The 23,056-nt window shown below is 36.7% G+C and overlaps 1 protein-coding gene across 5 annotated transcripts in view; it reads left to right on the top strand.

Annotated features, from left to right (window-relative positions):
- CNKSR2 (connector enhancer of kinase suppressor of Ras 2) overlaps positions 1–23,056 on the top strand; it is a 220,769-nt gene that overhangs the window by 126,786 nt on the left and 70,927 nt on the right. For 3 of the 5 annotated variants that reach the window (XM_055703081.1, XM_055703080.1, XM_055703083.1), the window contains 4 exons: positions 1,658–1,791; positions 5,554–5,765; positions 9,651–9,740; positions 11,346–11,560. In XM_055703081.1, the coding sequence (XP_055559056.1) occupies positions 1,658–1,791; positions 5,554–5,765; positions 9,651–9,740; positions 11,346–11,560 (651 nt within the window). The remainder of the gene's footprint in view (positions 1–1,657; positions 1,792–5,553; positions 5,766–9,650; positions 9,741–11,345; positions 11,561–23,056) is intronic. The other 2 variants (XM_055703082.1, XM_055703079.1) reach the window with 1 other exon arrangement.

Here is a 23,056-nt window from a genome sequence, read left to right as displayed (position 1 = left end):
GAGAAAACTTGTTTTAGTTTATAGCTGTGGCTCTAAAGGTGGACTTACAAAATTTTAACAAGAAAATTTTAAGCATACATTTTGTCATGTTTGAGATAAATTCTGAAACAGCTGTGTTTGTAAAACAAGGCAGTAACTGGTTAAAGGATAAGGTTTCCTAAGTGGCAGGCATTATTCTTACATACAGATTGAAAAAAAGTACACAGTGGTGGGGGCTTTGCTTGGTAAGCATAAATTGGAAAGGCTTATTGCTAGCTTTTGAAAGGCCAACATTTTGAAAAAGTTCCTGCTGTTGAACTCTTGGGGTTTTCTGCAGTATAGGCATAATAATACAGTGTCAAGATTAATAGCTAAAAAATAAGGACTTATTATTCTGAACAGGAATGCCCTGTTGGTCTGTCATGAAGTATTCTTAGTAATGCTGGCAGAAGGATCTTTCTACGCACCCGTTCAGTCAGTATTTAGAGCTTCTCAACTGTTAATACAATGTGAAACGTTTGTGTCCTCCAGTAGTTGTTTAAGTCAGAAGTTATAGGTATGATGAGCTCTCTTTAATCCCAATATTTCTTTCTTCAAGTTCACTTCCAAAAAGATGGAGGGGAAAGAACTCTTTCAAAGCAAAACTCAGTTTTTAATATCAGATTAATGTTAGGGTATACGAATATACTGTTGTACTTGCTGATTTGCTTTTTTTGCTTTTTATTCTGCTTGAGTTCAGCTGTCACACAAGCTGAGCAACATAAGGCTTTTGTTATTAGGCAGACGTTATTGAGTAGACTAAAGCAGTCAAAGTTTTCTTCTCATTTCAATTTTCTGTACCTGTATAGAGACTATTAGAAAATCTTAGTATAATTTCCAGCCTTACAGTGATACAATAAAGTCTTCAAATGGTTAGTCATTGTTTTGCTAGCCAAGATAATTAAGTTGAGGAAGAAAAAGGGGTGTCTAATTTGGGGCAGGGCGTGGGGGAAGACGTAATTAAGAGGAGGGATCCCATTTGGACTGAAATGACAACTAGAATGCATCATTATTCTGCAAGGAGTGTACAATTTCCTTCCCTCTGAGTAAACATTACTTTGTGAGGAGTGTGCCCAGGGGAGTGAAGAGTAATAGTAATCTCCATTTTATTCTATCTCATAGCACGTGTGCTCTGAGGACACAGTACCTGATTATACAGCATCTGCAGACATAAGCAGAAGGTTTTACAGTTCATTCTTAAGCTGTAGAGCAGATGGGGGAAGATGACATTCAGTTTAATGATTACTTATGCACCTTTCACTGTAAACACTAGAATTTTTCTTGACTAATGTTAGTTTAATTAAGGAATTCACTGGATTCTGTATGTTATTTACTCATTAAGATTTCACCAGTGGTTCTACTGATTGCTGTTTTTATGGGAATTGGCAATAATCTTGCTGTGCAAAAGGGAAAAAGATGTAATCAGAGGAGTCAATTTTAAAAGCACAGTACATATCCATTTGTAGATCTGTCTCCTTAGCATGAGTGTTTTTTCAGTCAGTTTAAAACCACACAAAACATTAGAACTGTTAACTATTTCTTTAGCTTTCTGAACTATAGAATGTTTATAGCTTTTTCAGTTAAAACTGTATAATATATAAGGATAATAGTGATTATTTCTCTCTCTCTTTTGAACCAGCCTCTTATTCCTAGAAGTCCTACAAGCAGTGTTGCTACGCCATCCAGCACGATCAGCACACCTACAAAAAGAGACAGCTCTGCCCTTCAGGATCTCTACATACCCCCTCCTCCAACAGAACCTTATGTTCCAAGGTAAAAAAGACCATTTCTGGTACAATTCAATGTTAAAAATATTTGTAAAGTAACTGACTATTCTGTTCCTACCCATTTATCAGCCTGCCCTGCAGGATCAGGCTGATAATACTTCATTTTGCAGCTGAACTGATTATTAAGGGTAGATATGCTGAATCAGACCCACAATGATCTGAATCAGTGTCTTGTCTGCAAAATAGACAGTAGCCTTTAGAAAAGAAGGTTCAGTACCCTATTTTGTCAAATATGGGATAATCTGTTGTCCGTAACGGTCTCATCCTATTTCAGAAGAGGAAAAATTATCTGAACCCCTGAATGTATAACTAGGAAAAGAGTTCATATCTGTCCCCTTGCCTAATAGCCATGATGCAACAAGGGAGGCTGAGATAAAAATAAGAAACTTTCAACTTCAGCAAGAGCAGTTTTGTTCTGACATGGTGTTTTCTTTTTTAGATACATTTGATTTGATGATGTTAGAGCAAATTTTAGGATTGTGTGTTAGTTCTGCAGTGAATATTATAGTTCCCTGTAAATGTTTCTGCTACTCTGACCTGCCACCTGGAACAGGCATTTTCATCTCTCCCAGGTCTTCGGGCTTGTTGAGCCAGAAAAGCAGCAGCTCCTCCGTGCAGATTCATTACCCTGTTGTCACACGACCTCAAGTGTTTCAGTCTAATTCCATGATGTACACAGATGTTGCTTTCCTAAAATTCTGCGAGAATTATAGCCTATAAATATATTGAAGTAGCTACCTAGAGGTCTAGAAATGTATTTAAGGGAAATCAGTATTTTTAAAGCTTCCATATTCTTAGACACAGGCTATCATATGTCCAAGCAATGTATTTTTAAATTACTTCTTGCTTTTAGTTAACTTTCTTGGAAAGGTCATAAGGGCAGCATGTCCTTTCTTATACCTGAGTTTCTGGTAGCTGAGTTTTTCTTAGACTTTATTATCAGTAACTCTTCTACCCAATTAATAAGATGTATGACCTGATAATGACAAGGCTTTCCTGGGGGTTATTCAAGAGTGAGATATATGGCAAATTAAATTGCCTAGGGGGGAGGAGAAGTTGTGATTCTATGATAAAGTCTTACTCTTCAGAGATATGAAAAACCTCCCAGGGCAAAAGAGTGACTTTCCACTTCATGATTTAGGTGATGTCACAAGCCTTTTGTGAAGCCATAAGCTGAGTCCCATCTTCCTTCTTCATCCCTTCCTCGTCTGTTGAATTTTATTTCTTGGGAAAAAAATTGCAATTCTGTTTCAAATGTGACACATACAACACAGTTGAACTTGCTAGCACAATTTCTCTAGCATCTGTCTTAAAATGACAAAGAGACAAACAGAATACAGTCTAGTACACTAATTTATTTTCCTTCTAATTAAACAAAAACATTGTCAGTAGGGATTGAATATGTCTGTGAAAATATTTTGAGGATGTGGTTTTCAGAAAATCCACAGAAAAAATAAAGTATTTAATTCTGATTAACATTAAAAAGCTTCAAAAAGAAACCCCAACCAAAATAGTCTTAGTTTCTCTTTGAATGCCATAGTTATATGGTAAAGACCTGTTGCTCCTGAAACTATAATTTTACTATCTTAAAGAGGTAATGCCTTTATACTGTTACTGATTATGTTTACCACCACAAAAATACTTTTATTTGATAGGCAATGCATCCTTTCTTTTGAAGTATTTTTAGTGAATATTCACTGCTCAGCAGTTTGAGTTCTGCTGTAGAAATTGAGATCTTCAAAATGCATTTTGATTATTTATTAATATTATTTCTTAAATCATTATGATAATGCAGTAGTTTGGACAATTCTGATTAAATCTTATAATACCTATTAGTACAAGCGGTAATCTTAGAGAGAGATTAAGCTTTGTACATTCGAATTTTTTCATCAGCTTAATCCTAGTGGAGTATATTTCATTTTTCAAACCCATCACATAGCGTACAGTGTTTCTGAATAATCTGTTTTGGCATTTCATCAGGGTTTTTTTTGTCCATGATTAACTATATTTAAGCATGTCTTTATTTCAAGTATTATCAGACTGTTCAGCATCTGTTTTTCAGTTTGTTGTTGCCATTCCAAGGAAAAAACCCCAAACAAACTAACCCTCCTTTTGTTGCTGGAATAGAGTAAAAGGATGTAAATTGTAAAACCCTGAATTCATCCTGCCTTGGTGACAATACCCACAGATAGTACAGCTGCCAACATAACTGCATATGAATGGCATGAGAAGGAGGGACCAACACGTGCTGTGTGCTCGTTACTTACAAGTGCTGGTCGTAAGTTAGTGCCTGCTCAAATTGGTTGAATACCTTTGGGGGTGAGAACTGAAGCCCTCATCTCTAGAGGGCTGTGGCAAAGGATGTGGTGGCTCTGCACTTCTCTTTGTGCTCACAGTAAAGATCCCTCCAAATCAGGTTGTCCTCCTTATGGCAAGAGGCTTCCTTGTGCCAGCCCCTGATGATAGCTGCAGCACTAATTATTATCTGGCTGTTTTATGTCAGTCTCCATCATGTTACCCGCCAAGGTCCCCCAGCACTGTCACCACAGAAAGTCATTCCATGACTGGAGATGAACTCACAGCCATGGTGGGACTGCACCAGCCCCCCTCACTAACCCAACACCGTTCTTGCACTGGGAAGGCAGCCTGGCAAAGGGAGCATAGTGGTCAGTGAGGGTTTGTGGTGTGGTGCTGTCGCAGCCAAAGCAGGATGGCCCTTTCTCATCCTCCATGGCTGCCTGGATCCCATGAGGAGGCTTTGCTTCATCCTCAGATGGAGTCTGAGGGTGCCAAGGCAAGTATGGGTCAGCACGTTGGCCAGCTTGGAACTCGCATGGCAGTCCAGAGGGGTGGAAGTACTCCGACAATGGTGGGAGGGCCCAGCTTCTCTCTTGGCTGCCTCCCATGCATTTTGCTGCCCAGAAATTACTGTATGATGAGGTCTTTTGCAGCCATCTGTAGTCACAGTCCAACCAGGAGGTTTACTGTGCAAGGAGAAGGTTCTTACCCCAGGTACCACTTGCTTTCTTGTTTGATGCCTTTAAGTAGCTTGCATTTTCAGAGAGTGAGGTGGAGGTGTGGGGAAGGAAAAACCAATCATCTTGGTGATCTGTATACAAACTGCAAAGTGCGTGCCTCGTAATGCTTTGCTGTCCTGGGTTAGCAGCTCGTGATCAGGTGCTACACACCTTATTTGGTACTGCATGGATGTACCTATAGAACTTCTAGGCCTCAATTGATTGTGCAAGACTAGGTCAAATGTCAGTACATCATCAATCTCTGGTTCTTGCTTTGCGGTTAGCTTGTGAAGAACTAGATTGAATTTGTGCACGTTTGCCATATAGCTGTGTCTTAAAACTGCCTGATGTATTTAAAAATGCAAATAGAAAAAAAGTAAGGTCAATATTATTAGTACTGTGCCCTAAATCACAAAATTCTAGGTAGACTCCAAAAAAAAAGAAAAGAAGAGTAACTGCACATTAGCTTTATTTCTGTCATTCTTTTCAAGAGAAACTAGTAAGATGGATACAGTCTGTAAAATAATTGAATAAACAGAGATGTGTTAGATAACTGGCACATACATGCATACATATGTAGATATGATGTGTTATCTTGATGTTGGGCGACGGCATCCGTTTCCTGCTTGTATGAAATATTGACGTATTCCCATGTTTATTGAAATATTCACAGTAAACAAAAAATCGATGTCTTATCCCAGTGTATTAAAAACCTTTCCTGTTTACTAAAGGGATGAAAAGGGAAATCTCCCATGTGATGATGTTGGCAGACATATAGTGGGCAAGCCGGTTCATACAGGATCCGAATCTCCAAACTCATTTCTTGACCAGGAATATCGGAAACGCTTTAATGTGGTTGAAGAAGACGCAGTTTTATACTGCTATGAATACGAGAAAGGAAGAACAAGTGGTCCTGGAAGGAGAGAGAGCACACCAACATATGGTATGGCATTGATCTAATAAGGATAATCACCATTTGTTGATTTTAGGATTTTTGTGCATCTGCTGTTGTTTTTAAGCGTGAAAATATTTTGGCGGCCATTGGTTTTGCTAAGAATTCTGTACTACTTTAGTCCAATTTCAACCTAAGAGCTTCTGAGCAAGAAAGTAGTACTTATATACTATGATAGGGAGGGCAAGTCCAGTTTTATATTGAAGATCTTTGTGAATATAAATTCTATCATTTTGTTATTAGCTTAATTTTCCAGATTATGCTTCAGTATCGTTTTATAAAAAAAAAACCCAAAAAAACCCAAAACCAAACAACTGGCTGAAGCCCGCATTTTTTTACTAAAAATACAGGATGGAATTGTTCTCCCAGTATAAGGGCAAGACTTGCATAAGTTAAGGAATTCAGCATTACAAAAATTTACCCAGGTATAGTAGTTTTAAAGATCAAAATCACTTCAGATTTACCAAGAGATGACATGCTGCTTTTGTGCTGCACTACTCTCTAAACCTTTAATTTTCTTTAGTCCCAGGATTGAAATATGACTGATGATAGTATGCTTTTTTTGCAATACTGTATTAACCTCCTGTAACTTCCTATATGGGAACTGATGACTTCCTGTATATAGCAGTTCCTCTTTATTTGAGATTATGAGTTGTCTAAGAAAGAATTTTGCATGTAAATGCACACATGTAGTCATGCTACTTCCACATCTTGGATTTTGCCTTATTTAGGGTGAGAACTCAGGAACAATTTCTGGTGAGAGTTTTGCTCCTCAGACCTTTCTGCTCCTGGTTATTATCCCTTTGAATCTGTCAGAACTCTTCCTTTAGCTAGTATTGTAACTTGTTTCAGCTTTGGATTGGGAGAACTGTTTTTCTACCGCCAAGTATAAAATCGTGCAGTCATAAAGTTGTTAGGATATAGAAGAAAATGAAGAGGAAATCTCATGCTTAAAAATGATATTTTGACTGCTATGATATTAGCTGAACACACACTTGAATATTTTTTCACCCTAGTAGCTATTTTATTTCAATTTTAAAACTGGGCGCAAGCTGTATGCTGGAGTTATAATAATCCTGACATCATATCCCTTTAAGAAGAAAATAGACTTAATTTATGCAGAAATGTAGGTTTAGTATATCCTGTGGCCAAGCTCCAAAATCACCTGGGAACCTTGATATAAATTGAGCTTGAGCCATGTAAGGTATCCTCAAGACCTGGAGCAATGTGCTTGCACAACATTAGAGGATGCATTTTTGTAAAATGCACCCTTTCTACAGAACTATACAATCCTGTTGCAAAATCCTCAGAATCCTTTTGATTTCAGGTAGTTTTGGGTGGTTTCTAACCATGTTCATAACGTATAACGTAACTGCTAAGTTTTCAGAGTGATATATCAGTTTTATTACTCCAGTATTTCCATGATGCAGTCAGTTCCATAAACAGAGATGTACTCTCTGTTCTGGATGTTAAACTTTAATACTGGTGGTCTAGAGTGAAGAACAACACATTTCTTCTTCAAGGGCTGCTGAGTCCATTATTTTGTTACAGGATAGCTTTTTTAGCCTTTTTTCTGTTAGCAGAAAAGGTTACAAATACATGGATCAAAGACTGCACTGAAAATCAGTCATTATTTAACATATTTGTTACACAGCCTTTCACTTTTGATCTCAATTCTTTTTTAATTAATTCACACCATCAAGTCCATTTTCATTTAAGTTTATTTTCTAAAAATATTACCACTTCAGCATTCAATTATACAGTTTCCCACATGGCATTTGTTAGCATAAGATTTGTGGCTAGGCACAACCTTAGGATTTCACAGAAATCTGGAAAATGACAATAACACTCTTCTGGCTTATGGTGACCCATAATAAAAGGTCAAACAGAGTTCCAAGGCCTAGAGAAATAATTGTTTTCAACATGTGCTCATCATTTATTATGTGGTGGTGTTAGTTTTTTTAAGAAATATTTCTCAGTCCTCCTTCGTGAGAGGTTAATAGGACCTTCCATAATTTCTTTATTGGAATCTTTGGGTATTTTTTGATAATATTAACAAAGAGATTTCTCTTTCATGCTCTTACTGGCTTCCAGCTGTTGTATAATTGTTGCTAATTGGCCTCGGAAAACTTCTGTTCACATCCCAAGGCAGAAATTTTCCTGAGTGTAGTCACCAGGGAAAACAGATTTAGGGAATCCAGGGGGGTTAACAAGAAGGAGATTAGCAGAGGTAGCAGGCAAATGAGACTTGACTTTAAGGAAAGGAACAGATTTGGTCATTGCCATTTTACTGCCAGATACAAAAAAACATACACTTTGAACAGCTAGAGATTTTGTAGAAAATTTGTTATGGCTAAAGTTTTTTGATAACAATCAGACTTCACAAGATTTTGTAGCTTTTGTTTCTTCTTAGGTGTTCAGGTCCTTTTAATAAGATATCATGCGTTCAGCCTCACAAAGTTGTGTTTCTAGAAAAAGTAACCTTTGAAAGTTCCTTCTGATCAAGTAAACATGAGTTGAATACATCCTCACAAGAAATTACTTAACTGTGTGCTTTAAATCTCACCGGCTTTGGTCAGACTTAAATGTGGGTCCATAAACAGTAAAGTAAATGATAAATAAAAAGTTAAGTATATATGTTGTATTTCCTGAGCCATGATGTATTTGTGATCTCATCCTGAGGTCTGTACAGAACATACACCTTCTTTTGTCAATCTTTTAAAAAGACCAGACTGCCTTTTACCATTATGCTGCCTGCATGGTATTGGTGTATTTTCCATGGGCACTGTACTTAAATAGGTAGATGTTTGAATATTTGTTTTATTATAAACACGTCTTTCTTTTTTAGCGTATTGTGGATTTATCCTCATAAATGTGGAATAAGACTGGTGACCTTTATGTAGGAGTTTTTTACTAAATTAATTAACAAGAATTCTGAAGTTTTTAAGCTCTGCTACTTTTAAAAACAAACTATTTTCCACCTTTTGGTTTTGTGACCAGTAGATCTATTAAAAAAAGAGTGAGGGCTGTCCATGTAAAAATACTTTGTTTTCAATCTGCCAGATACTGTGCCATACACCATGCTACTCTGTGTTTTGTTTGAATATACTATTAAACTTGCTAAAAATTTTAGACCACTTTTAAGTAACCTCACTAAGTTGCATAGCACACTTTCACTGAATTTCCCACTGTATTTGTGAAATCCTTAATCAGAAATCATAGCTTACAGCATTTTTTAAAATCAACTCAGCAGCTTCCAAATCAAAATTTGAAAGATATAATAGTTTCAGCTATTCTGTCTCTTGCTGTCTGAAATCAAAGTGAATTTACCAATAGTAATGTACTTTGCTTTCTGTGGATGAAATGCTACAAAAGAAATTACATGCAGAGGTTTTCTGCTTTCTTTCTTACTCAGTCACTTATGGATCTTTTAAGCCCACCAGCAAAGATGCCAATTGTGAAGGTACTCTAGCGATGTGGACACATTTCTGTTACCAATAATTCACATGTACTTTAAAACAGTTCTTTCCATGTGAGTGCCAGCGGCTTCCAGAATAAGAAATAGATATTGTTCAGTGAAAACTAAAGTAATTTGAATGCATTTGTCAGTCTCAAACATCAGTCCAATGGTGATTTTGTAGGGCACCGGATTTATTTTCTAAACTTAAAAATTCCATTAAATACTTAGCTGCTTCTCGTCTGTTAAAGAAAACGGAACTCCTGTCTTAACCTTTCGTTGAGAGGCGATGCTGGATCCTCTTTCATAAGCAACCCTGTAGAACAGCAGCTTAGCACGTAATTTGTTCTTTCTTCTAAAGAATATTAGTTTAATGCTGCCTTATGGTGCATGATCTCAATTTTTTCCTCTGTTTCCAGGGAAACTAAGGCCTATTTCTATGCCAGTAGAATATAACTGGGTGGGGGATTATGAAGACCCCAATAAAATAAAAAGAGATAGTAGGAGAGGTAAGTGATCTGAACACATATCTTGTACAAGGCATTATGGGTTTTATCATGCTTTAAGCTATATATATCAACCTCATTTAGCTGCTTCCCTAGGTATATATTTTTGTGAACCTGCTTTGGGTTCTTCGTTATCTATACTTAATTTTTTGCAGAGCCTTGGTTAGGATTGAGGAAGTTGCTCAGCCAGGCAAAAGAAAATCATGACTGCAAAGCCCTGCAGTTTGGCCTAACTTTGTATTGGCATTTCATTGATTCAGCTGTATTATCCAGCCCATTTTGAAACTGGCCTTAATTTTCTGATACTAGAGGACAAATGTATGGTTATTGCTGATAAATACTGTTATGTTTAAATGAGAATTATATATCGTATTTCTCTGTCTTTGTAAGTTCTTTTTGGATGAAAAACATTCTAGAGCAGCATGGGATTCACCTCAAAATCATTGAGGATAAGTTCTTCAAAATTCTGGTTTGTGAGGCTCAGATACATACCTTCACATACAGAATGATAACTTCTGACATGGCTATTGTTGCTGAGGTACAAGACATTACACTGATGATAGATATTTAGATAGATAGATAGATAGATAAAAATATTAACTAAACGTTCAGTAGGTTTCAAAAAATGAAACTATTAGGAATGACTAAGAAAAGAATACAAGATGAATTAAGTATTCTTGTGCTGCTGTGTAAGTTCTTGCCCATGGTGGGGGGGTGTGCGGTTCCAGTCTCTTCATCTCTTAAGGAAAACAGTATAATTGAAGGTTTAGGAGACAACAAAGATGATCAGATACATGGAGTCCTTCCAAACTGGGGTCAGTTCAGTGGGCTGGCCATTATCAGTTTGGGAGAATTTAGGCAGGACATAATAAAGGTTTATAAAATCTTGTGTGGAATGAAGTAAGGAGATAGGTTTGTCACTTTTGCAAAAGAAGACCCAAGAGACATCAAATGTCTCTGTCCAGTGCTGGTTAAAAAGAAGAAAGCTGGCTCCTCATGCAGTTTGGGTTCAAGCTAAGGAATCTCTTACTGTAGGAGGCTGTGTATGCTAAAAGTTCACATTAATACAAGGAAAGACCAGACAAGTTCGTGAAAGACAAATCTGCTGAGGTTTCCTAAATTCACAAACATTGCTTCTGGCTCAGGATGTCCCTCAGCTAGAAGCTGGTAGATGCTGGAAGAGTATTCGGGGAATGTATGGATGATACGGTAAACAACCTCAAATGAATGTTCAAAGTAAATCACTTTTAAATGCATGGCACCACAGTCATTTGTATTCGTTAGAATCTTGTTTAAACAAAAGATTACAGATATGATCAGAAGTGTATTATTGCTGTGTTTTTGAAAACTCAAGACAAAATTTATTGATGTGGACCTTCTTTTGTATTCTGTTCCTTGTATTGCCAAAGATACCAGAAAATGCAAGAACCAAAAGATTCTTTCTTATTATATCCAGACCAAAGAAACAAACTGGTTTTTTTAATGGAATAGTCTTGAAGAGTTAAAATTGACAGTAGATCTTAGCAAGAATATTATATATTTGGGAAGCAGGATTAACTTACATACAACAATTCACAATGATGCTTTGCATTACTTTTCTTTCAACAGAAAATTCATTGCTTCGCTATATGAGCAATGAGAAAATAGGTCAAGAAGACTACATGTTTCAAAGGAATAGCAAAAAGGATACTGGTAAAAAGTCCAAAAAGAAGGGAGATAAGAGTAGTAGTCCAAGTCATTACTCGCTGTTGCCTAGTTTACAAATGGATTCATTGAGGCAAGAGGTCATGGGCACATCTGGACCAGAAACTGCTTTGTACCACGTGAGTAAAAGTATTAACAAAATTTGTTGTTCTGTGTTTGTGATGAGAGACACTGTCTTGTTTTTTATAGTGGTGTTGAAACCTTTTTTGGACTGCTCCAGTTGCACTGGTTCCTATTTTCAAGACAATAACTAGATCTAAAAGAAATATTTTAGAATTCTTTATTTTGTGGTTAGAAATGTGGGATGGACACCAGTGTTTTGTCTCCTTTAACTAGAAGATGTCATGCTTGAAATGGAGTGTAGTATCTCTGCCTTGACTTACTTGTTACTGATGGAAAGGGAAGAAGCAGCAGTTTCCAGACTGGCTAGAGACCTTTCCAGCATCTATGTCACTGCAATACGCTAAGTCTTATTGGACAACCCCTTTACTACAGGTACTTAAAAGGCCTGATAATGGCAGGAAAACTTGTGGGAGGCATTTGATTTTCCTTTGAGATAAGGGGAGCCCTAATGCATGTAACTGTTTTTAGCATATGCCCCTCAATAACTCAAGCAAATGTGAAGGAAGGAATTCTGCTGAATAGATATGAAAGGTAAATTGCAGTAACTTGCTAGTTTTCAAATGTGTCAAGAAAACAGAGTTAGAAGATTACGGTGTATTTTAGATATGATATCATGTTCACCCCATAAAAGTATTTACATTTTAGATCTTAGTAAAAGATGTCATTTTAGGGGAACATATATACAGTAACTTGTATCTGTACAGCAAAACACTAGAAACAATTGAAATTATCTTCATATACTAGCAAAGAGTATGTACTTTGGACTGCCAGTGTCTAAGGGAGATGACAGCGTGGGCTTGTCAGGAAGTCTGCTGTGAAAAACTGGCAGGTAGAGCTTCACTAAACCTTTAAGAGACAAGTAACTTGGTTTCCTGTTGTAAAACATCACTATGGATTACCACATTGTAATTGGTGTAGATAAATTAAAACTAATGGAGCCTTTACATTCTTTTACACCATCTGAGTGCTTGGTCTACTGGCTTCTAAAACTCCTTAGTGTGCTGCAGTATATAGGTGAGTGTGATAAATTCTAGAGATGTTATTTAATATTAAAAGTAAGCACTTGTGGTGCACTTGAATTAAATCAGGACCCTAGATTCAAGAACTGTCTCCTTTTTCATTTGTAGTGATTTAGGTATGATGACCAAAAAAAAATCCTTACATTATTATTTCAGATTTTACTTTCATGCTCTTTGTAAGTTGTAAATCTGATAGCAGAAAGATTTCCATTTGCAAAGGTAAACTGATATACAGTGTTTCTGTAATACATGGAGCCAGGGAGATGGCAAGTGTCCCCAGACTGTCCTCTTCGTAATATCTGCTAGTCTTTCCTAGAAGGAATCTAATCAGTGCAAGAGCCCTTGAAATCAAATATTTACAGAACAAAATAGAAAAGTTACTTGTGTAATGGAGGACTGTAAAGAACAGTGTGGTAAATGCACAACACTCTGCACGTATTGAGACAATACATGTCTCTCAATAACATTTCTTTGTTAGTATGTGTTAAACTCCTGACACTGTGCAGTGAGAAGAACTTTATTTTTAAGGTGCCATCTTTGTTTTTTCTTTGTTTCCTCTATTACCTGTTATGTCTAGTTTCCAAATTGTGTATAAAAATAAATGATGTACACAGGAACTGGAAGATTCTTCAAAATTCTAGTGTGGACATTAATAAGCAACAGCAAACTTAGAACTGACAACCAATGTTTTTCATGTATTTTGCATACCCGTCCACAAAACACCTGAACTGTAAACACCACAAATTTGACCACTCTCTGCTAATCCTTTTTGTGCATCGTTACCTTTGAAGATGTCTCTCTATATAGTGCCATTAAATCTTCAGCATCTTTGGGGAAGTTTAGTGGGAGCTTATTTATTTATAAAAATAAATAAAGTTTATTCATTCTTCAGAATACAAGTCAGTATTGATCTGCTAACTGGCTTTGAAGCAAAATGCATGAAATAAACAGAAAGAGGAAGCTTAGGCCATTGATTTAGCCCTGGGAAATGGGAAGGAGCCCTCCGTGAAGCATTTACAGCTCTCTGCAGCTCAATATTGCTGGTCCAATTGCTGGAAGCCACCTGGCTGCCACCATGCAGTACAGTTCCCTTCTTGAGGTGATGGCACCTAAGCATACTGGTTTATGAAATCCTAATCTACATTGCAGATGGGGCTATATGTCTTTGCCACGTAGCAGAACCAGAAGTTTTGTAATAAATTGGACAAAACTTTTCTTAAAATCTTAAATAAATAGTGCAGTGAGTGGATAAAGAACAGGGAAATACAGATAAAACACAATGAACTCATCTGACTGCAGTAAGTTTAATTTTATTAAACTATAGATAACAAATAGGACAATGCAAACATACTTTATGATCAGATTTGCATCACTAAAAAGTGTCTGTCCTATTAGAAAATATTTTTTTACAAGCATCAGCTACCTAGTTTACACAAAGACTTTGTATTATCTGTAAATGGGAGTCTCTGGATGAGCATGAGTTCAGTGCAGAGGCATGGTGGTAACTCAAAAAACTGCACTAATAGTAGTGAAAGAGACTGGAATTTTTGATTTGGGGTTTTGTTTTGGGTCTTTTTAAGATGTCAATGTTTTCATCATACTAGAATATCAGGTGAAGAGAGAATACTCTCTGTGCTGCATACCACAAGCCAGTAGATTTTCCTGAAGTGCAACTCCTACCAGGTGGCTGTAGTTGAACCTGTACCCATAGTGCCTCAATTATTTGTATTGGATCCCAGTACTAGAGATTACTCCACCAAGCTTCTTAAGTAGTTCCAGTCACTGGTTGATCCTGTTAAAAGTTTTCACCTGTTACCCTGTGTTTACCTGGCTTCTATGTCCACCCTTATTTACAAAGGTACCTTTATCCTCTAAGTTTAAAGGTCTTTTTTACCAAATTTTATCTCCCAATACAGGAATGTAAAGGTTATTATTAAATAATTTTGAAGCTTTCTCTTGCTTAAAAGAAGTAGAATGAGCAGCCTGGGTTTGTCATCAGAGAGTGTGTTTTCATATCTTTTCATTATTCTCATAATTATTTCGACTCCTCTTATTTAATCGTAAAGTAACCTAAGTATCCTAAGCATCCTTCCTGAAGTATGTATGCCAGAACAGGACATAACTTTTCAGGAGTTGGATAGAAAGGTAATATAACCTTTCTTTCCTGTTCGCTAGCTCTCTATTTAAATGTCTAAAGAATTGGTTGCCCATTTTAACTATAGACTTGGAGTAGGAGTATGTTTATTGCTTGGTTTTGGTTTTATTTTTTCTGTAATGTCACTTCTCCAAATCACTGCTTTTATACATGGTTCTACAGGAAAAAAAAATCTTTGATCAAAAAAATACACTAATGAATTAAATTACCATGAAGGAAATGGTATGGTTTTGTCCTGTAAACATTAAAAAGTTACCATGGTAATTCAGAAGTGCATGGTGGTTGTTTATTTGCTAAAAGTTATTTTTAAAAATACCAGCAGATTCAAATTATTACATTCTGAAGTGGTCACAAGAGTGTGACAGTGTAGGATTTTCCTGACTGTCAGTATGCTAAATTTACATAAAATCACTGGGTTTAACAATGTTTATATTTTTGACCTGCCCTTACAATCAATAACAGTGTGGTCCAGGGGGCATTTCAGTTATGGCCTTGAAAAGTGAACAGCATTTACTTGTGGCCACTGAACATAACTGATGTGATAGCTGATATAATAGCAAAAGAAAACCTCATTTGTGTTATGTCTGTGAAGTAATCATCTCTTGCATCCCCTTACTGTATTTTTTTAATCCTTACGTACAGAGTCTCTTCACTGCTTTGCTTTGTTTTGTTTCCCATTCCAGAAAGTGTTTCCAATGTATGTTGATTTCTAGCCAAACTGTTGGGTTTGCATTTTATTTTTCTTCCTCAGTATTGCAGAAGAAATACCAACACAGTGGTAATGTTGTTATTAAGCCAAGGCAAACCGTTTGAGCTGTTGCTAATCTAGTGTGCAAACAGGTGTTCAATATGATCTGTTACTGTAGGTACAAAATGGTGGAGTTAAAATTGTCTTGAACCTTTGGGGCACAAGAGATGAAAGCTCTGACACATGATTATAGTTTTCTAAGTTCATTATGTTATTCTGTATAGGAATTTCCTTGCTATGCTGTGCTTTCTTTACATTTCAGGAAAGTAATAGTGTTATTTAGTGTCCTGAGTCAAAAGAAGTTCCACAACAGGTGGAATAATCTGCTTCTATCTGGATCAGTATAACTTTCCTTTAGTCTAAAAACAGCATTCTATGGGAAGAAAAGGTTGCAGCCTATTATTGTATGTAGTAGGGAGTTATACAAGAAAAAGTAACCTTGCATACAAACTGTTTCCAAACCTACACCAATAAACTTACATTACTGACCTTGTTCCTTCTCCCTCCCTGCCTCCCATCCCTTTGCCTTTTCCAGTGTATGCTCACTTGTTCACATGTATTTAGCAATACCTAATGACTTGCTTGTCATAGGAAAAATGACAAAAAAGTAACAGTTCTCAATTTTGTTTTATAAACAACCAGCCTATTTTAAATTGTTCAAGTAATTACAGTAGTTTGCTTGGTCATTTTAATTGTGTTTGAAAATGAAGTAAGTTTAGTAGCAAGATGTACCATTTAAATTTCATACATCTGGAACAAGTGGCTCAGGAATGGATGCAGGAAAGAAACAAAGGATTTGTTCCGTGGGGATTTTGCTGAAACTGCATGTGTAGATATGTACACATGCACTATCTTTAATGTTCCAATTTTACTTTAAATAAAAGCCATCATTGGAGGGGTTTTTTGCTGCAAATTCAGTGAAGTTGGTGCACCTTTGGCAAACTTATTTTTTCTTCTTTAGCAATGTATAAGTATCCATGTGATTGGAGCACAGCACAAAGTCTTACCATAATTAATTTCAGTACTTGGTGCAGTGAACACCTGCAGAGAGCCAAGCACTCTCATTTCTACTCTGTCAGTGAGGACATTGAGGCAGCATTGATGAGGGATTTGGCCAAGGTTAAAATTTCAGTTGTATTTCTCTACCAGTCCTTGTGAGGTTGCCTTATTGGTCCGGTTCAGTGGGTTTGCTCAGTAGAGTTGGTGGGTCTGCATCAGTCTGGGCATGGAAAGTTCAATTAGTTGCAACAGTGATCTTCTTGAGCATACTGTGAATGAAGAAGAATTGCTTATGGACCTATTGCAAAAATCCGTTTTAGCTAATAAGGGAAATTGGAAAGGAGACAGTAAGTTTTAAGAAAAATAACTTTTCTACTTAAATTATGCATATATCCAGATATTTCTTGCCTCCCAGCCACCCCTCCAAAGAAAAATAGAGCAAAATGATTTTTAAAAGATCAATTCAGAGTGTATGTATTTAGGTGTTCTTGATACAGAGGAGAATTCACAAAAAGCTTGTGATTTTGAAAACTTTGAAGTCTAATTCAAGTGGTTGATTTTTCTCTTACTCCTATTCCTTTCGGCAGAAAGGCTGAAAGGAAGGAAAAAAAGAAGCTATTTGAACATAAAGTGCCTACACTTTTAATGAAAACTATTGAATCAATCATACATGTATTTATGAAAGCTTTTAATTGCAGTGCTCAGTAACTGGCATTTACGGAAGTGCAGAACATATATGCATATTAGGTTTCTAATAAACTTGTGCAATGAGCAACCCATCAATTTGGTGCAAAAATCTGAATAGAAATGGCTTCTAATAAGCACTGCATACTGGAAAACTAGTTAAAAAAAAAAAACAAAAAAACCAAGTGAAAGCACCCTACTGAAAAACTAGCAGTTATTATAATTGTAAGCATTCCAATATTTAAAGAATTTCTTTTTGGTTAATTTTTGTTATGGATATTTGTAATTAAACAAAAATAAGCTCATAGAGAAAAAAAATGGCAATCAATTGCACAGCTTTTAAGTAGGTGTCTGAAATCTAGAATATCATTGTACCATTACAACAGATGGAGTTAGTACATTTTCTTCTTCAAAATGTTTGAAGTCCAACTATGGCAGTATTTAAATATCAAACGCCCCCTTTTCCTTTTTCTCCTCCCTGACTTCACAATTATCTATAATTAGACTTGTAATTACTATAGACTAAAAGTCTAGCAGTTGATATCAAAGTCCAGTTTAACCTAAATGCATAGTAAAAAATATTTTCCGTAAGTATTTCCATAATTTTTGTTATACATTTGAATTAGTATTACTTCTTCTCTATGGTCTTTCAGCTCCATTTAAAAATTTGTATTAAAATATTACTGAAGCTTGCAGAACAATTACAGACTTACAGGCATCAACCATATGCAAAGGAAATTTTAGACTCCTTCTTGAAAATGTACTTATAAGAAATACTTGATTTAAAAAATTGTGTTAAAAAGCACTGGCATTTTTATATTCCCAGCGAACAAACTGCACTGGACTTAAAGTAACTGTCCAGAAATTAAATGAACATCATGAAAAGTTTTTGAAATATTTCATAGTTGTGAACAATTTCAGTCTATCTATTACCACAGTAAGAAAGGATTAAAAAGCTTGTTTCTCTGCTGCTTTGCTTCAGATTAGCCCTTTACGGTCTAAATGTGATTGTCCATGCACTAGCTGCCACGGGAAAGGTAGGAAAACACAAACCTCAACTGAAAGTTGCACATACACCATTGAAATTTCACAAGTGAAAAAATTGTCATTTTTTCTCTATGTCTAGTCTTCTTAAAAATGGCACTCTCAGATTGGACTCCAAGTAGGTTCCCAGCTGCCTCAGTAGAACAAGTCCAATAGTCTGAACTGCTGTGGTGCCCTAGATCTTCTCAAGAACTTTTACATTTATGAAGGTCCAGCATAATTTGGCTCTGGTGAAAGCTAAACACTGGAATGTTCCTCTCTGGAGGTGACTGGAGCGTTGATTACATTTACACCCCTTTTTACTGTAGGTTGCACTGGTCGTATCTCATATTAGTTTCTGTAGCCTTATGGGGATTTAGGACAGCACTTTGACCTGCTCTACTTAAAGTCCTTGTTCACTTTCCCATCAATAAGCATGTAACAGGGAAATACGGCTGTGACAGTATCTAGGTCCCTGTGTGTGGAAATGGAAGGAGCTCACCATTCTACAGTAGAAACAGCTGAATAGGCTTACAAAGTTATAAAATAATCTGATTTGGAGTTCTTTTAAAAGACTGAAAGTCTATTTAGAGGCAAAAGTGCTACTAAAATGTTTCATATAATAAAATGCAGAGTAGAATACCCAACTTTGCTATGAAGGCATCATGAGCTCCTAGCTTGTATCCATTTCTCTTGTCAGTTCTCTCTAGTAGGGTTCAGGTATAGAAGACCTTTTGCTATGAAATACAATTGGAAAAAACAACAATTAAAAAATTCAGTAAGAGGAAGATGGCTAAGAGGAAGAAACATAATGGAAAATTCTTATCTAGTTGCCTTCATGAGTCTGAAATACTGTCACGTCTCACAACAATATTCATCCCATTGACCATAGGCAGCTTTGAATGCCTACACATTGGTGTATGTTGGGTTTCTTTCAACTGGAAACTCATGGGTTTATGTATCTGATTCAGACAGAAAAGCAGTATCTCTCATGTTCTCAAGCTCAAATAGAGGTTCCAGCCCTTGGCCAGTGAAGAAACAAAAAGAAACCTTCTAAATGATACTGTATGTATTCTTTCCTTTGAATACAGCACTTTATAAATGCAGTAAGTACAAAACAAGTAATTAAAATAGTGTTTATGTTGTTAAAATCAGTGTAAGAACTTCATCTAGGCCGTAAGTGAACTGTGCAGCATATAAAATGAACAAAATGGTGAAACAGTTAACCAATAACCAAAATGTGCCTTACTCCATAACATACTTGTGACAACTGGAAGTGATTGGGATAGCCATAAGATCATTGTGCTAAAAGGTAAGTCTTGATATTCCATCCAGGTTTGGTAAAAATCTGTTCCAAAATAAATCTTCTCCATTTCTGAGAGAAAAAGCAAGAGAGAAACTGCATATAAATTCCTTGCTAATTGAAGATGGCATTGTATTATTTTTAGACTAGTGCAATCAATGTAGAGGAACAGAGAAGCCTTCTGGGTCTAGTCCTCTGCTATTGCAGTTAATCACCTTCATTTAATCCTATTCAGATAAGTTTTAAACTCCATATTCAGACATGGTCTGAATTGTTCTTGCTAATGATGGGACCAGTAAAAGGTGGTAAACGGGGTGAATGGTTGTCATAATTCCAAGAAAAATGTTGGACAGAGCAGAGGAAAAAGAATAAAATTATAATTAGCCTGCCAGCAAGAGAAAGGCATCATTCCTAATGAATTTGCTACAGAAAAAATTATCCAAATGCCTCAGAAATCAGCATATAGTGCATAGGATAATAGGATAATTTAGTCTGGGAGGGACCTCAGGAGGTCTCTACTCTGTTCTTTGGCTTAAAGCAGGATCAGTTCTGAGGCAAGACAAGGCTTTTCAGGGCTTTGCGCAGAAAAAGAGAAAAGTTTTTTTGTTGAAAACCTCCTGAGATGGAGGCTGCATGAACTCATGGCCAACCAGTTGCACTGCTTGGCTGTCCTCATGGCAAAAAAGTTGGAGATGAGCAATAAAACAGATTCCAGCAGTAGCTGAGAGGATAGCAGCTTGCTTGAATTTAAGGCATAGTTTCTGTTGTTTCATTGCTGTTAAGCTAGAATCATCTTATGAAAGTGCCTCAGCAATCTCACATTTGTTTTGCCAGTTCTAGACCCTCCATTCTTTTAACTCAAGACTGAAAAGAGTGGATGTACATATGCAGCTTTTATACCTGAGTTCTGGTTAAGCATACATTTTTTGAAATAGTAATATTTTATCTCCTCAGGAGGGAATGCTAAGTTCTTGTAATTATATGTAATATTATCTGCATTGTTCATGAGGAATATTATTCCTGTCGCAGATGAGAGAATAATTTTCACATCTGCATTGCTTGTCTTTGAAAGAAGCAGTTAATTCCATGAAATTTCTCTTATTGGGGAAGCGGTTGCCAAAATGAAATTTAAAGGTATTTGTATGTGGGATATTTTACATCTATTTCTATATACTCTGTCATTTTTTATTAAAATCCAGAGTTGACTATTGCAGCAAAGCAAAGTGCTCCGGAGATGAGGTAAGATTGGTTTATGGGCCTTCATGAAGCACAATTGGACTTTGTTGTGGAAAATTTTTATTTCAAGCTTTCTCTATTACCTTCTTTCACATATCACCATAAGGGAAAAAATGACCTGTTATAATTTCTTTCCATGACGAAGCTGGGGAATTCTTTGAAAATGAGAGAGTTACTGTAAAGGTCATCTAGTCCAGCTCTGCCAGTCTAGATTTATTCCTTACTGCGTATGATATAATGCTCTGAAAGTGTAATTTTACATTGTCAAGAGATGTAGACTATTAAATCTCCCAGCTCAGAACATTTCCTAATTTCCTTTCACATCCCCCTTGGTGGTTTGGGTTTTTTTTTGTTATCTATTTCAATTAATCATTCCTGCTTGTATCCTTCTTTTATTATCTGATATGCCTTTGTAGGTATTAACATTGTTTGTACACAGTAAGCTACATTACCTGTAGCTGGTACAATCACAATAGCACTGTTGAAAGATATATTTTTTTAATGTAGAATAAGTGGTTTAGTCCCTCAGTTATTCCCCTTTGATAAAGAAGGGATTAAATGCAGGATATTGGAGCAGAGAAGTGTATGTCAGACATTGCACAGAGAGGACTCAGAATGAGTTATCACTGCACTATTATGGGAGTGTCACATCTGTGAGAACTTAGATCTAGGTCCTGACTTCTCAGCTGGCTCCTCTCTGAACTCCTTTCTGCACAAGGGAGGTATCAGGACAACGTAAGCAGTGAACCAAGGACACTGGCTGGCATGCATCGTGAATGCCAAATTCTAAAAAAACTTGTATTGAGTGGTGAAAATGTTGTTTGAATTAAGGGAGCACAGATGCCCATTTCAGAGTACTTTTTTATCAAAATGCTTTGACAAGCAACACAATTGTTTCTGAACAAGTGATTTTTTTCAAAGTAGTGATTTTGACTCTGCGGGAGTCTCTGCCCCATTCCTCTGCCCTTCTTATGTTGTGGTGGCCCTTGGAGCCTATTGCTGACACATGATGTGGGAGATTGTATGGTTGCACCTGTGAGGAAAATGGCTCATTGCAGCAGTGTGGCTCCTGAACAGAAGCTGTTTTATTAGGTGTTTCTATTTTACTGGAAAGAAGTGCTTGTTGTTTAGTGCCTGATGTCTGAGTCAGCCAATACACCTCCACTACTGTGCCGTGGAGGGAAAAAAAATCCTGTTTTTCATATAAAGATAACTGCTTTTTGTCCATTTCTCAAGTATATCCTTTTGCTTTCAGATTAACCCAAGTAGGTAATATTTCTAACACTACAGAATTCTGACTTTAGAAATGAAGTGTAAAGCTAATTTTGTAAGCTGGTTTGTACTGGTAAGGTCAGCATAGCCAGCACAGAAGACCTAATGTTATCTTTCCCCACCTTCTGAGAAGTGCTGTTTCATCTTATGCTTAGAGGAAATTTTACTGAATTCCAGCAAGTAATGGACTTTTATCCTGGAGTGAACTGTTCTTTTTCTACCTTAATTCATAGCTGCAATGGTATGAATTTTAACAGACTGCATAATAGCTGAGGTACAAACACTTTTTCCCTCATTTCCCCATGGAAACTGCCCTCTGTTCAAAGTCAGAATGAGTTTTCCGTTTCTTTCACTGAAAGAATATTATGCCCAAGTGCTAACAGAGAATAGCTTGCAAGAGTATATCTGCCTCAAAGCAAAAGTCTGTTTTCTCAGGTCTGCCCTCGTTCATTACAGAGAACCTACCATCCCCTGCACTTTTCTCTGTCACACAGTCAGGATGAGCAATATGAAAGATATCATGCTGAGTGACACGATCAGAAGTATTGCTAACTGCTCCTACGAAGGAGCTGGGTATGTGCTAGCACCTCAGTGTTGTAGGGTGGCATGAGACCTTTATTTTAAGCTGAGGATTTTTCATCTAGAAAGACCATGGGACTGATGCAAGATTTTGTTAATGCCCTGGGGCTGACTTCTGTGGTACTTTACAGTAGTTTTCAGTTTTCTCCCCAAAAGGTCCAGGATCAATTCCATGCAGTGTCACAGACCACCTCTCTAATCTAACATAGATCACTTGCAGAAAGCTTCCTAAATCTGCTTGGATACTTTTATTATTTTAATGTTTAAATAAGCATACAGAGGAAAACTTATCATTCTCATGAATAAGTCAGACATTTCCTAAGCAAAAACCGATTTTTCCTGGAGGAAACAGCATCGTTTGAAAGAGGTTTGCTTGACTGTCTGATATCTGCTGGAGGGGCAACATGGCAGGGCACAAGCAATGCCTGAGGCTTCTGGGGTGGCTCATCTCAGTGATACTTTGTGAAAGGATGA

The sequence above is a fragment of the Falco cherrug genome, chromosome 2, assembly GCF_023634085.1.
Source record: "Falco cherrug isolate bFalChe1 chromosome 2, bFalChe1.pri, whole genome shotgun sequence".
Lineage (NCBI taxonomy): Eukaryota > Metazoa > Chordata > Aves > Falconiformes > Falconidae > Falco > Falco cherrug.
The sequence above is the reverse complement of the archived record's forward strand: the minus strand, read 5'-3'. Positions and strand labels throughout refer to the sequence as shown.